The 14,018-nt window shown below is 40.2% G+C and overlaps 1 protein-coding gene across 2 annotated transcripts in view; it reads right to left on the reverse strand.

The window, feature by feature from the left end:
• PAMR1 (peptidase domain containing associated with muscle regeneration 1) overlaps nt 1-14,018 on the reverse strand; it is a 62,040-nt gene that overhangs the window by 18,780 nt on the left and 29,242 nt on the right. For both annotated transcript variants that reach the window (XM_020782875.3, XM_020782877.3), the window contains exons 5-6: nt 11,384-11,601; nt 6,603-6,710 (exon numbers count right to left, since the gene is read on the reverse strand). In XM_020782875.3, the coding sequence (XP_020638534.2) occupies nt 6,603-6,710; nt 11,384-11,601 (326 nt within the window). The remainder of the gene's footprint in view (nt 1-6,602; nt 6,711-11,383; nt 11,602-14,018) is intronic.

Consider the following 14,018-nt stretch of genomic DNA (forward strand, 5'->3'; position numbering starts at 1 on the left):
TGGAGGGTCAAATGTTGAGAAACATGACAATATGACATACAGCATTTGAAAGAAATAACAAGGAAGGGAAAATGAGTGAAATACATCTAACTTCATACTAGCAGGGAGCATAATCAGAATGAACGAAAATATAGTAACAAATAAACATGGGGGCAAAGGATTTCAGATTTGGGTCTTATGAAACCTTGCCCATCACTCTGCCTAACAAATGTCTTTCAGAAACCCTAGATGAGATGGCCAGACTATTGGGAAATGATGCTAAAACAGAGTACTTTTCACCAAGAATCTGATCCTTTAAATACAACTTTGAGACTGATTACATAGGTGTTTAGCCTGCCACAGGTCTTTGTTGGAATGAATCCACCTGCCCCCAGAGCAGTCCCACCATACCTTTCTAAGCCCCCATCAGGGGTCTCTACTTTTGGGGGGTGGGTATGATCACTCTGGTTTGGATTAGTTCCAGCATGTATGTTCACTGGAACTGATCCAAAGTAAGCCTTCCAGTATGAATTCACGAGTACCATGAAGTGGCATAATAAGTGAGCCACTTCAGTATATTGGTAAATTAGTCACTTAAATTAAATGTGAATGGATAAATTAATCACTTAATTTAAATGTGAATGAATTGAGAAAAATATTTTTTTAAAAAAATTGAAAAAGTAGTCACTCACTGAAATGTTCTTTATATGGTCCTTTAGTTTCTGACAATTAGTTGAGAAAAGACTTAAGAAAGTATATATAAAGTGTTATAAGACACAGCAATTCAATATATCAATATATTTAATAAACAGAAAGCAAGATACATATAGTGGCTTTGATATCTTGCGAAAGCAGTTCAATTAAGACTGCAACAGGACTGAATCCTTAAAGTATGAGAACAGTACAGTTTCTGTTTCATTTTCTAGTACTAATTACTGGTCTAGTAATTAGGTTGAGAATAGACTTGTATTCTAAAAGAGGCAGAGGTGCTTACATATATTTCATTTGCCCATGGAAAGAAACTGAGAAGTTTATAATGTGATATGTGAAGAAACATATATTGGGAAAACCACCTTTTTTTAGACTATAACTCGCAGAGTGACCAAGCAAGCCTGGGTTCTGTTTCTTTTCTCTGCTAATTGTTAGTATGTCACCACACATAAACTTCTTAAAACTTGTTTGATAGTTTAGTTAGCATACACTGAAAAGATGAAGTTTCAGCTCTTTAATGATTTGAAAATGAGGTTGTGTGCTAAATCAAAAATATCAAGATTAACCTACCATTAATTGGTAGGTTATACAATTACAAATTACAGAATTGCTTTTGGGATGTTCCCTATCACATCATGTAGCGCTTATTTCCTTACTGTAAAAACAAGCTATTTTCCTGTCAAATGTTACAGAAGCATGTTTAATCCTCATTTAGGAGTGTCAAATAATCACATGAAATTTGATTTAAACAGTATATAAACCTTCCTTCCCCGCATCTTGTACCAAGTTTAGATAATCATTTCTCAGTTTAAAAAAACAAACAAGCAAGCCAAGTTTGTTATCCTATAGAGCAGAGACAGGAGCTGTGCAGCCAGCCAGGTGCTGCTAAACTGCAATTTCCATCATCTTTTGCACCCAACTGTGCTGGCTAGGGCTGATGGAAATAGCAGTCCAACAACATCTGGAGGGCACTTATTCCCTCTCCCCACCTTCGCTACAGACAGTAATTGTGTCTCTTTCTCTTGTTACTACAAATTGTAAGGGAGGTTCTTTTGCGTTGACTGGGTCACTAAAGACAAGGAAGCCTTTAAAATAAAAAGGTGCCTTACTAAAAGTTCTCTACATTACTGAGCAATGATAGTGGGCAGGAGTCAAGTACAGTCATATGGGAGAAGAACCAAAAGAAAACTTTCACAGGCCGCCACCCCCCTCCCAAAATCAGAACTGACACTGGCACACTCCAAGACTAGTAGTGATGATGGCACAGTACACAACAGCTCAGCTCAACGGAGTATTCTTCATTAGGATGCAGCACAGCTATCTCCCAGTTGGCAATGGGGACTGAGAAGCTGTAAAGAAATGGAAGTTGGATCTAAGCAATGAATTCCCCATTCAATGCAAGATCCCAGCATTTACTCAAGGACTTGAGTTTACTGTGCTTTGTTCTGCACAATGGGGACAGGAAGTCTCAGAGCAGAAAGGGGTCACAGCCCCTCACTTTGAAGGCCAGCAGTCCCATGGGAGGGTCTGCTGAGCCAGGATGCTGAATCCCATGGCAGGAAAATAGCACCGTTTTAAAGGAATGGGAAGGAGCAGAGACAAACAAAGGCTTTGAAGGAACAGGAGCAGACTCTTTATATACAGCATGCAGGTAGGGGACAGGTGGCAGATGCCAGAAAGCACTGCCCAGGTACAGCCTGCTAAACAAATGCACATCTGAAAGCCCAGAGTGTCAGAGTTACTTGTTAGTAACTGGTCTTGGGCACTAAAGGGCTCTGCAAAAGCAAAATTAAGCACATGAGGCTGCAGTCGGGTGGGGCTGGAAAAACCTGATCACATAAACTTTTAGGTGAGATCTGGTAGCTACTGAAACAACATACATCTTCCAGTTCCTGTCCTGCAAACTGGTTTGCCTTAGTGTGTTCCTCTTGCGGACCGATCTAATTTTCTACTGACTGCTACAGCTGTCTTAATCCTACTATTTGGATTCTTTTTCAGTTTTTAACATTATCTCTGTGGGTCTGTTTAGCACAGGATTGAAGAGGAGGTACTTTATACTGCGTCATACCATTGGTCTATCTGGCCCTATAAATTCTGACCAGCAATGACTCTTGGGTTTCAGGAAAGACTATTTTCTAGCCCCACATGGAGATCCTTGGTATTTCCTTGGCAGTGTTTATCAGACACAGGCTTCCGTAGTTCTTGAAAACAGACAAAACTAAGTTTTGGCTCAGCTTCAGAGGGCCAGCTTCAGGTTTAAGGGCATTAACAATTTCCCGCCCTGCTTTTCTATTTGACCTTTTCAATACTTATTTCTGTTAATTTAATGTAAGTGACACAGCATGGTTAAAACAGATATAGCTCTTTTCTGAATAAGCATCTGCCTGGACCCCATAGAGTTATACTAATCCTATATGAGAGCAAACCTTCATCCAGCAGTATCTCTTTAAGCACCAGTTTTATGCCATTTAGCTATAAATGACAAAGTCCTAGTGGTGAGGGCTTCAGCTGGATATCATTAGCTGCACATGCCAGATACTTTTATGAAACGGTGACTGGCTCCCCAGTGCCAGCAACCAGTATCTTCCTTTGAAATGTTTCTCTCTCTTTTTTTCAGATTGATAGACTAATCAGAATTCATCTAGATAAGGCTTCCACTATTTTAGGAAGACTTGTTCCCGTGATTCATGCCCAGAAGCACTTCTAATAAATAATTCAGTTCCCACATTTAGGGAATTTTATTCAGGCTGTTGGTCAGAATACACTTAAACATTACACCTGCAAAGCATGGAAAAGGCTAAAAGAGTGGACAGACAGACAGACAGACAGACAGACAGACAGACAGACAGACACACACACACACACACACACACACGAGTAGGGCTCCTGATCATGGGAAGTCTGGCTGCCTTCACCCTCACTACACATTTAACTGTATCTATCATTCCTGGCTTGTGCACAATCAGATGAAGAATGCCTCAACAAATTGTTTTTCAAATTAGCACACCACAGGCTCAAATCCAGTCATTAATTGTAACTAGAGTAGATCCATTGGCAGAAATCCTGGTGCTTACCATAGTAAAGTAGGCCCACGGAATCAGTGGGCATTTGATTTAAATGGGCCTACTCTAATTGTGATCGTCTATGCTAAACAACTGGTCATCACAAACACTCTTTTCCAACAACACAAGCAGCGACTCTACACATGGACATCACCAGATGGGCAATACCGAAATCAGATTGATTATGTTCTCTGCAGCCAAAGATGGAGAAGCTCTATACAGTCAGCAAAAACAAGACCTGGAGCTCATTGTAGCTCTGATCATCAGCTTCTTATAGCAAAATTCAAGCTTAAATTGAAGGATGTAGGAAAAACCACTGGGCTAGTCAGGTATAATCTAAACCAAATCCCTTATGAATACACAGTGGAAGTGAAGAACAGATTTAAAGAATTTGGTCGACAGAGTACCTGAAGAACTATGGATGGAGGCTCGTAACTTTGTACAGGAGGCAGCAACAAAAACCATCCCAAAGAAAAGGAAGTGCAAGAAAGCAAAGTGGCTGTCCAATGAGGCCTTACAAATAGCAGAGGAGAGAAGTGAAACAAAATGTAAAGGAGATAGGGAAAGTTATAGAAAGTGGAATGCAGACTTCCAAAGAATAGCAATGAGACAAGAGGACCTTCTTAAATGAACAGTGCAAAGAAATAGAGGAAAATAATAGAAAGGGAAAAACCAGAGATCTGTTCAGGAAAATTGGAGATATTAAAGGAACATTTTGTGCAAAGATGGACATGATAAGGGACAAAAACGGTAGGGACCTCACAGAAGTAGAAGACATCAAGAAGAGGTGGCAAGAATACACAGAGGAATTACACCAGAAAGATCTGGATTTCCCAGACAACCCAGTTAGTGTGGTTGCTGACCTTGAGCCAGTTATCCTGGAGAGTGAAGTTAAGTGGGCCTTAGAAAGCATTCCTAACAACAAGGCCAGTGGAGGTGATGGCATTCCAGTTGAACTATCTAAAATCTTAATAGATGATGCTGTTAAGGTGCTGCACTCAATATGCCAGTAAGTTTGGAAAACTCAGCAGTGGCCAGAGGATTGGAAAAGATCAGTCTACATCCCAATCCCAAAGAAGGGCAGTGTCAAAGAATGTTCCAACTACAATTGCACTCATTTTATCATCAAAGGTTGTTCATTCTACTTTTCATATATTGAACAAAGAGTGGGCTCAAACTGATCCTTACAATAAATAAAGTTGCATTTTGTCAAGTAATCCCTATCAGAAGAAAAAGGGCACATAAGCTACAGGTTCTGCGTACGATTTTCCTGATACTGTTCTGCTACTACCCATGAAGCAATCTGCCTGCCTTCACCCATCAGATGTGTCCACGGTTCCTTCTCCAACTCCTCCAGGCTCAGCTCTGGATCTACCACCATCCCACCCCACTTAGTGGGTTAGAATTTTTTTTAAATCCTAATTTTGCAAACTTGCTGCTAACCACTGAGACATGACTAGGAAAGCAAAATGTTGAAAAATAGTAACAGATTTATAAAAATGAAAGTGTCCCTCTCTTGAATATTCACAGTTACTGCTGGACTCATTAACATGAAACACTAGTTAAACTTTTGAAGCTTCCACCAGAGGAGAGATATGGGGAAGTATGTCGAGATTTCTCCATTAAATGTGAAATGTGCTTGCCAAACTGAAACCTAGCAATATTCAATAACAAATTGGTCAGAAATTGCCAGTTCAGACATTGGTATATAGAATTCTAGAAAATGCAATGTGAATCATATGTTGACAGATAAATAAAACATCTACAGAGGTACAAAGACAGAATTTCATAGGCAAATAAAGGACTTATAAGATTTTCCGTATCATATCTGTAAGCTAAACAGGTTTTTTTTTTTCACACTAGTATAATAAATTAAGCTTTTGGTTATAAACTAAAATAATAATGGGGGGCTTTCCTTGGAAACTGCAATCCATCACTGATACTCATAGTATCAGTGTAGTAGCTAATGTAGTTATTTTAAGCCTTCTTCTAACGTTTCCTCACAAAACAAATGAGCAAAGCAGCCATAATATTTGTTCCTGATAATTCTTGCAAGATTTTGACTTAAAGTAAAAGAAAGGAAAGGATCATTGCATTAAATATTATTTTCTACCCATGTCATCAGCTTGATACGTAGTGTGGTGTACTCCAAATGTCTCACAACTCATATCAGCGCCAGCTAGCATAGCTAATGGTATGAGGGTTGTCCAAAATATCAGAAAGACACCAGGTTGTCTAAGCCTCTCAAATCTTCCACAGTGACAGGAAGCCAATCAACAACTTTTTAAAAAACAACAACTTTCCTTGGTAGGCATTTGGCAAATATCCAGAGCAGTGTCACCATTGGAAAAGGATGGGATGCTGTAGCCCAAAAGCCATATGGAGGTCATAGTTCTGTGGTCCTGCTCAGGAGGAAAAGGAAACCATGACCATGTAGAAAGCACTTAAATGTCTCTCCAAAGGACTTTGTTGAACAGGCAAATGGACAACATGATGCTTTTAAGTGACAGCAACATTCCTTACATGGAACACAGGGATGGCTTCACTGGACGCCTAAACTGGTCTCAAAGCATCTGTTGAGGCAGGAAAACAGCTGGAGGAATGCAGACACTAGCCCATAATTACCTCTGAGATAATATAATTAATTATGCAATGTCCACTCCAGTCCAACTTTGTTCTTGTGAAGAATTTTTTTTATATATAAATTCTTTGTTCATTTCCTTCTGAGCACAACAAAAGGCTTGGTGGATGAGTTATCAAATTCCATCAGCCCCATCACCATATATGGCAATGCTAAATATTTGTTGCATTCACAAAAACACAGGTATCCTGATCATATTATGTACTCACAGCTTTCGCAGCGGTTCCCAGTATAGCCTGCCAGGCAGGCACATTTGTAACCACCAATTTTATCAAGGATGCAGGTTCCATCATGAAGACATGGAGATGAAGAACAACCTGGGGGGAAAAAGCATAAGGCGGATTTCTCAGTTTCTTCCTTCAGTTTCCTTCAACACTCTTATCCTGCCCAAACCCATTCACCACAGTAAAATAGATGCATGGCATGTGTCCTTCAATGAACATTTCTGTTTGGTAGAAGGAAACATAAATCTTTCAGGTTATAAATTGTAGTAAGAAACTGATTCTTAAGATTCTTCTGTTTATCCAGTTTCTTGATGTACTAAGCATTATTCATTGTGATAAACAATAGACAAGACAACAAGAATTAGGGATGAAGCTAAAGTATGCCTGTTGTGGGTTTTTCGGGCTCTTTGCCTAAATGAATGAACTTTCTAAAATGTCTAATTTAAGGGCAAGAGCTGCTCAAGAGACAACCCCTTGATCCTCATATATATCATCTGAGCTGTCTACATATCCTGCTCCCTAAGGGACTAACTTGCTCAAGTAGATAGAAATGAGGTATGTGCACAGTCGTGACCTGACCCATTAAGATTTTAGAAGACCAGAAATAAAGCCATAGGGGGAAAAGTCTGTTGGAAAGAAACTTGCATAACTGTAGAGCTGCAATTATAGCAGTATGGCCTATAGAGATCACATAATAGTGAAATGTCAATAAAGAGATCTAGGGATGCAGGAAGCTCTTTAAAAGGATCTTAATTAAGGCAATGCAAGAATAGAGTCCTCAGCAAAGGTGGGGAGGCAAGGCTTTCCATATCAAACATAATACATCACTGTAATTTATGATAGAAAAGGGAAACATGTAGGCCTCCAAATGCTGGATTTCAGTTATTTTCTGCCCTAACCAGAAGAGTCAATGTCGAATGTGTGCATTGCACTCCAACAATAAAAGCTGGAGGGGTGCATCCCTATGTTCAAAAAGGGCAAAAAAGAGGAACCTGTGAACTACAGGCCAGTCAGCAGGAAATCAATCCCAGACAGAATTCTGGAACAGATTGTGAATGGTCATTCTGCAAGCACGTAGAAAACAATGCAGTAGTAACTAGAAACCAACATGAATTTGTCAAGAATAAATCTTGCCAAACTAACTTGATCTCTCTCTCTTTCTTTTTCTTTTTCTTTTTGATCCAGTCACCTCCCTGACAGACAGAGGGAATGCTGTAGATGTAGTATATCTTGACTTCAGCAAAGCTTTTGACAAAGTACCCCATGATATCCTGATTAGCATGCTAACTAGGTGTGGGCTGGCTAGAGCAAGTGTCAGGTGGATAAACAATTGGCTACAGAATCGTACTCAGAGGGTGATGATTAATGGGTCCTTCTTTAAATGGGAGGAGATAACTAGTGGGGTACCCCAAGGCTCAGTCCTGGGTCCGGTGCTCTTCAATTTTTTTAATGACCTGGATGAGGGAGTGCAGGGAATGTTTGTCAAATTTGCAGATGATACCAAATTAGGTGGAATAGCTAATACCCTAGAACTGGTGTCCCCAACCCCAGGTCTGTGGCCCTATACCGGGACATGGCCGCAGAGACTGGGTTCCTGCCCCCCATGCACACACTCCACTCACACACACACTCACATGCATGCATGCACGGGCCCGCCCACCCATGCACCCACACATGGGTGTCCTGCACACACAGATGCCCCACCCAAACACGCACGTATGCACAGGCACCTGCCCACCTACATGCAGATGCCCCCCCACCCAGACACTATACTGGCCCACGGTTCAGAAAAGGTTGGGGACCACTGCCCTAGAAGACAGAAACAAAATGACCTTGATAGGATGGAACACCGAGCCAAAAGCAACAGAATGAAATTCAACAGGGATAAGTGCAAAGTACTGCACCTCAGAAAAAGAAAACAATTGCACAGTTACAAGATGGGGGATACCTGGCTCAGCAAAACGATGAGTGAGAAGAATCATGAAATCGTCGTAGATCACAAGCTAAATAAGATCCAAATTGTGAGATGTGCCTACAGAAAAGGCAAATGCTATTTTAGGCTGCATTAATAGAAGTATAGTTTGCAAATGCCAAAAGGTGCAACTCCCCCTCTATTCAGCATTGGTTAGGCCTCACCTTGGGTATTGTGTTCAGTTTTGGCACCACACTTCAAGAAGGATGGTAGCAAATTGGAACAAGTTCAGAGGAGGGTGAAAAGGATGATCAGGGAGCTGGAAACCAAATCTTATGAGGAAAGGCTGAAAGAACTAGGCATGTTTAGCCTTGAGAAAAGAAGACTAAGGGGTGATATGACAGCACTTATCAAATATTTGAAAGGCTGTCATACAGAGGAGTGGTAAGATCTGTTCTCGATCATCCCAGAGTACAGGACACACAACAATGGGCTCAAGTTAAAGGAAGCCAGATTTTGGTTGAATATCAGGAAAAACATCCTGTTAGAGCAGTACAACAGTGGAATCTGTTACCTCGTGAGTTGATGACTGTTTCACCAATGGAGGCATTCAAGGAAAACTTAAGATATTCACCTGGCAGATATGCTTTGATTGTATTCCTGCATTGAGCAGGGTGTTGAACTTCATGATTTTGTAGGCCCTTTCCAACTTTACTTTTCTATGATTTCTATGTCTCCTATTTTTTATTTTAAGCACTGATTAACCAAACCAGAACACTTTTCACTTTCCTTTTTCTTCAATAAATAGTAAGGAACCTTAGGATCGTAATTCTAGCATGTAACCATTTATTTTTTAGACCACTACACAATCTGCCATTAACATTAAGCACAGGAGAACAGCCAAGTCAACTCTTGTTCATCTTGTTACACTGGTCTGAACTACTTCTTAGGAGGGTTTGTTTTTTTTTTTTTTGCACCGTGTACCACTTTTAAAAGAAAGATTTCACCCTGCTATATCTTGTTAAATTAGTGCTGCCAGAGGTCTCCATCCCACAGTTTTGTCAAGCCCCCCCTCCAGCCTCTTCACTCCCCATGCAAATCACATTATTTCCCATAAACAGTGTCAGTGGCCAGGTTAATGCTTTGCAAAAGAGAGTGTTTTAAAAGCTTTTCATTTGAGCTGCACCACGTTAAGGCCAGTACAGCTTCACAATAAGGCACACACAATAAAGCTTCCTTATAAAACTGTAAGCCCTTGGTATCCCACTCTGCATAGATTACCACAGTAGCAACTACCCAATCTCTAAATAATTACTGCTAAAAATGGGGTGGGAAGGAAAGTAGGTTGCAGCCGTGGAATACTAAAAGTCTCCTGCTGAGCAGAAGAAACAAGATCCATTCATTCCACCCTGTATGGAGTATGTTAGTCCCATGAGTATGGGAGGCCTTGCTGCAGGATACCCCACACCATGTTAGATTTCAAGGAGCCAACTTTTGTTTTTCATAGACCCATACTTCTTGCATCTCCTATGATGGTACTGTTTGGATTCAATGCAATAGCAAGATGAGAAATCATGATATATATTCGTGAAGGCTTTCACGGCCGGGATCTAATGGTTGTGGGTTTTTCGGGCTCTTTGGCCATGTTCTGAAGGTTGTACTTCCTAACGTTTTGCCAGTCTCTGTGCTGTGGTCCTGTCCTCTGAAGATGCTGGCCACAGAGACTGGCGAAACGTTAGGAAGTACAACCTTCAGAACATGGCCAAAGAGCCCGAAAACCCACAACAACCAATCATGATATAGTCTGTCAGCTGTTAAGGCATCCAGATGTAAAAAATAGCCCTGTTCAACTGAGAGGTAGAGTCAAACTAGATGTGAAAAGAAAGGTGAATTCCTTGTGATTAGCATGTTCTTTTTCTGACAGCTGCAATTCCCAAAGAGGAAACACAAAGGCAATCAGACTTGCAAATGAAGTCCAAGCTTATTTTCCAGTGACCAATCATAAAACAGAGCTCACTGGAATTCAAAATACTGAGATAAGTGAAGATGAACAATACCATGTGCTTTGACAATCAGCAATATTTTGCCATTTAAAGAAGTACCAGTTATGACAAACTAACTGTATTAATTAATTTTACACTCATACCTAGGAAGAAGAAATCTGCATTTAAAGGCATTTCCCTACCAAAAACATGTACTGTCTTGAACAAATAACCAACTCTTCTATTCATTCTACTCTGATTTCAAAACCTTATTTTGTTGTCTTAAATACAATTTCCACAGTACTAATGGACAAACTAAACATTCATGACAGTGTATTCCCTACAATAATCTTATCTTCTTTCCGCAATGGGATTTCCTCAGAAGTATAGTCCTCAGCAATCATGCTTGTACATTCAGCTTGTGTTACTTTCCACAGACTAATACAAAACATACTAAATTAAAGATATGAAGATGAGGAAACACACATTATTTCTCTTTCTTTCTTTCTTTCTTTCTTTCTTTCTTTCTTTCTTTCTTTCTTTCTTTCTTTCTTTCTGTCTGTCTGTCTGTCTGTCTGTCTGTCTGTCTGTCTGTCTGTCTGTCTACTTGCCTGCCTGCCTGCCTGCCTGCCTGCCTGCCTGCCTACCTGCCTACCTGCCTGCCTACCTACCTACCTACCTACCTACCTACCTACCTACCTACCTACCTACCTACCTACCTACCTACCTACCCACCTAATGTATTTTTACCCCACCTTTCTCCTTAAAAAGGTCCAATGCAGCTTGCACTGCTAAAAGACAATGTTTAAAGCTAAAAACAGTGAATATACAAATACGAAAAAAGATCAAACAAATACCCTTCTCCTTCTTACCAGTAATTTCTTCAAAGATGGCATGAAACCCATCAAAGTTCTTAGAACCATCTGACTGGAAGAGAACGTGGAGTGAAGACCCTGAGCTTCGTACTGGTGGAGGTCTGTCATTCCCACAGAAACGCTTAATTATTCTGCTATCAATGCTGTCCCCATCTCGGACTTCCACATAATCATACTGGCACATGTAATCAAACTCCAGACTCAGCATGGCAAACCTTGGAGTTAGAATTAGGAGTGAGGGAAGGGACAATAAAATGAAATGTCAAATGCTCATTTTCCATAGGAATGAATTTCTAAATTACTTGCATGCTATCAGTCTGAAAAAGCCTGGCACTGAAGATCTTCTTTCTTCACACAAGTTTCATACAGAGGGAAGTCTGGCAACAATCTAGTATGGAATGCCGCCCTCCCCCGAGTAAACAATACTGATTTAAATGGATTTAAATGGATAAACAGTATGAATCTGGAGCAAGGAACTTTTATCTGTCATTATGTTATAGTCACATGTTAAGAGGTAGTTAGTGGTATCACCATGAGCATACAGTAGTTGTTTTCTACACAATTGGCCCAAACTGGATAGGCTACTACGCTGGAACTTGAAGCAACCACATTCTAGTTCCCATTGAGCCATGAAGCTCACTGGTGAACATGGGCCAGTTGCTCTCTCTCAGCCAACCCCCCTCAAAGGCTTGATATGAGAATAAAGAGCTCAGGAGAAGACACACATGGACTGCTTTGAGGTAATCATAGGAAGGGTGGGAGATATAAATGCAATTACTAAACATAGAAGGGATTTCATGAATAAGCAGTATTGGATTTACTTTATAAACATACAGAGAATGACGAAAGACATTGTATAGGAAGAGATTCTCAAGGAGAGTGAAAATGTGACCTTCCAATTTTCACATTATGAAAAAGAAATTAGAAAGAGTAATCTACCCTGAATAAACACAAAAATTGGCCAAAATCCAGTTGTAACTCATGAGTGGAGTGGACCTATTGAATCAATGGAACCTACATAGCTTTTGGCTCACCAAATCCCAAATAATTCAACAGGCCTACTCTAGTTGCAACTTACTACTGCAATTCAACCATATAGTAGTACAGACAAAAAAAATCCATTTGAAAACCTAGCTACTAATCAGGGTGTTCTCTCCCCCCTCCCATTTTTGTTGTTTGTTTTGTTTTTTATAAGGAAAGACAATTGGGCAGCACTGAAAGTTCCCTTTTAGGAATTTCTGGATTAGTGGGAATCTAATTTTTCAAAAAAAATTGCAGATGTACTTCTCTCTGTTGGCAGTTGTGATCCAAAGTAAAGTAATGGGACACTGGCATTGGTATAAAATAGGTGGAGAGAGATATCAGGGAACTCTGGGCTTTTTTCATTGTAGCATCAGGGCTAGAAAAAAAATGCACAAGTTCTTCTGACTTTGAGAAGGATGTGCAAAGTTATAAATATTGGGGAGATTTAAGACATCATGGAAGAATTACAAAATAAGTGTTAGAAAGAAATCACTACACATTTAAACTCTACAAAAGAGATGAATGTGCATCTTTAATCAGGTACCAATCTGTGGAGGGAATGGTCCTATTTCAGTGTTAAAACAATCGGCTTGCATGTCCCAAGGTACAGCTGGAGAAAATTTCCAGATTGAAGCCTTAGAAAACAGCTGCTAGTCAAAAACCAATAGGACAAGACTACATGGACCAATGGTCTGACTCAGTGTACAGCAGCTTCATCCCAAACTGCTCAAAATATGTGAGAAATATAAAATAAGTAATATGAACATAAGTAGTGCTGGCTCAGACCAAGATCTCATCTACTCCAGCAGTCTGTTCCCTCTGTGCTCAACCAGATGTCTATGAGAAGCCTGTAAGCAGGACATGAGTTCATATCATCCAGCAACTTGCATTTAGATCAGAAACATACTGAGAAATTTTGGTGCCCAAGGATTTGCTGCTCAATTAATTGGTTATATTTGGGTCATGTAATACTGGCACACATGGGAATATCAGAGCAACACAGGACAGAGGTGTGTGCAGGAAAAGTTGAGTATGAGGTGCAGTGGCCATATTGGTTCCACTTTGCACTTCCTTTCCTTTTAATGTTTCTTCCTTACAAACGAGAAGCATTTGTAGGCAGGCATGTTCATGCTATTCTAGCAGCAGCATCAATGGGTAGGTCTGCATATTTCCAGGAGCAAATTTTGACACCCTGGGTCTAAACCTCAGACACCCCATCTTAGTTAGAAGCAAGCTGCCCATGTTGCTGGAAGTAGTAGATAACTAGTAGCTATTGATACCCTTCAGTGGGAAAACCACCATATTCAGTGTCACCTACCTGCTAGAAAAGTCAGAACTTGGGAATCCTACAATATTCCATTGCTGCTGGGAATACCTGAAATCATCGCTTTCTTCTTCACCTGCTCAAAGGTAAGTTTCTTTGGGGATAAACTTTGGAGATGCTTAAACTCAAGAATTGTAAAGACAACCTAAGAACTGGATGCAAAGACCAAGGCCCACTATATCATTTCTGAATGTTTTCATGTGACATGTGACATAAAAAGAGGGACAGAACCATGTTTAAATCAAATTCAATTTAAGATTAAATTTAGTGACTATGGAATGGGGC

The sequence above is a fragment of the Pogona vitticeps genome, chromosome 1 (assembly GCF_051106095.1).
Source record: "Pogona vitticeps strain Pit_001003342236 chromosome 1, PviZW2.1, whole genome shotgun sequence".
Classification (NCBI taxonomy): domain Eukaryota; kingdom Metazoa; phylum Chordata; class Lepidosauria; order Squamata; family Agamidae; genus Pogona; species Pogona vitticeps.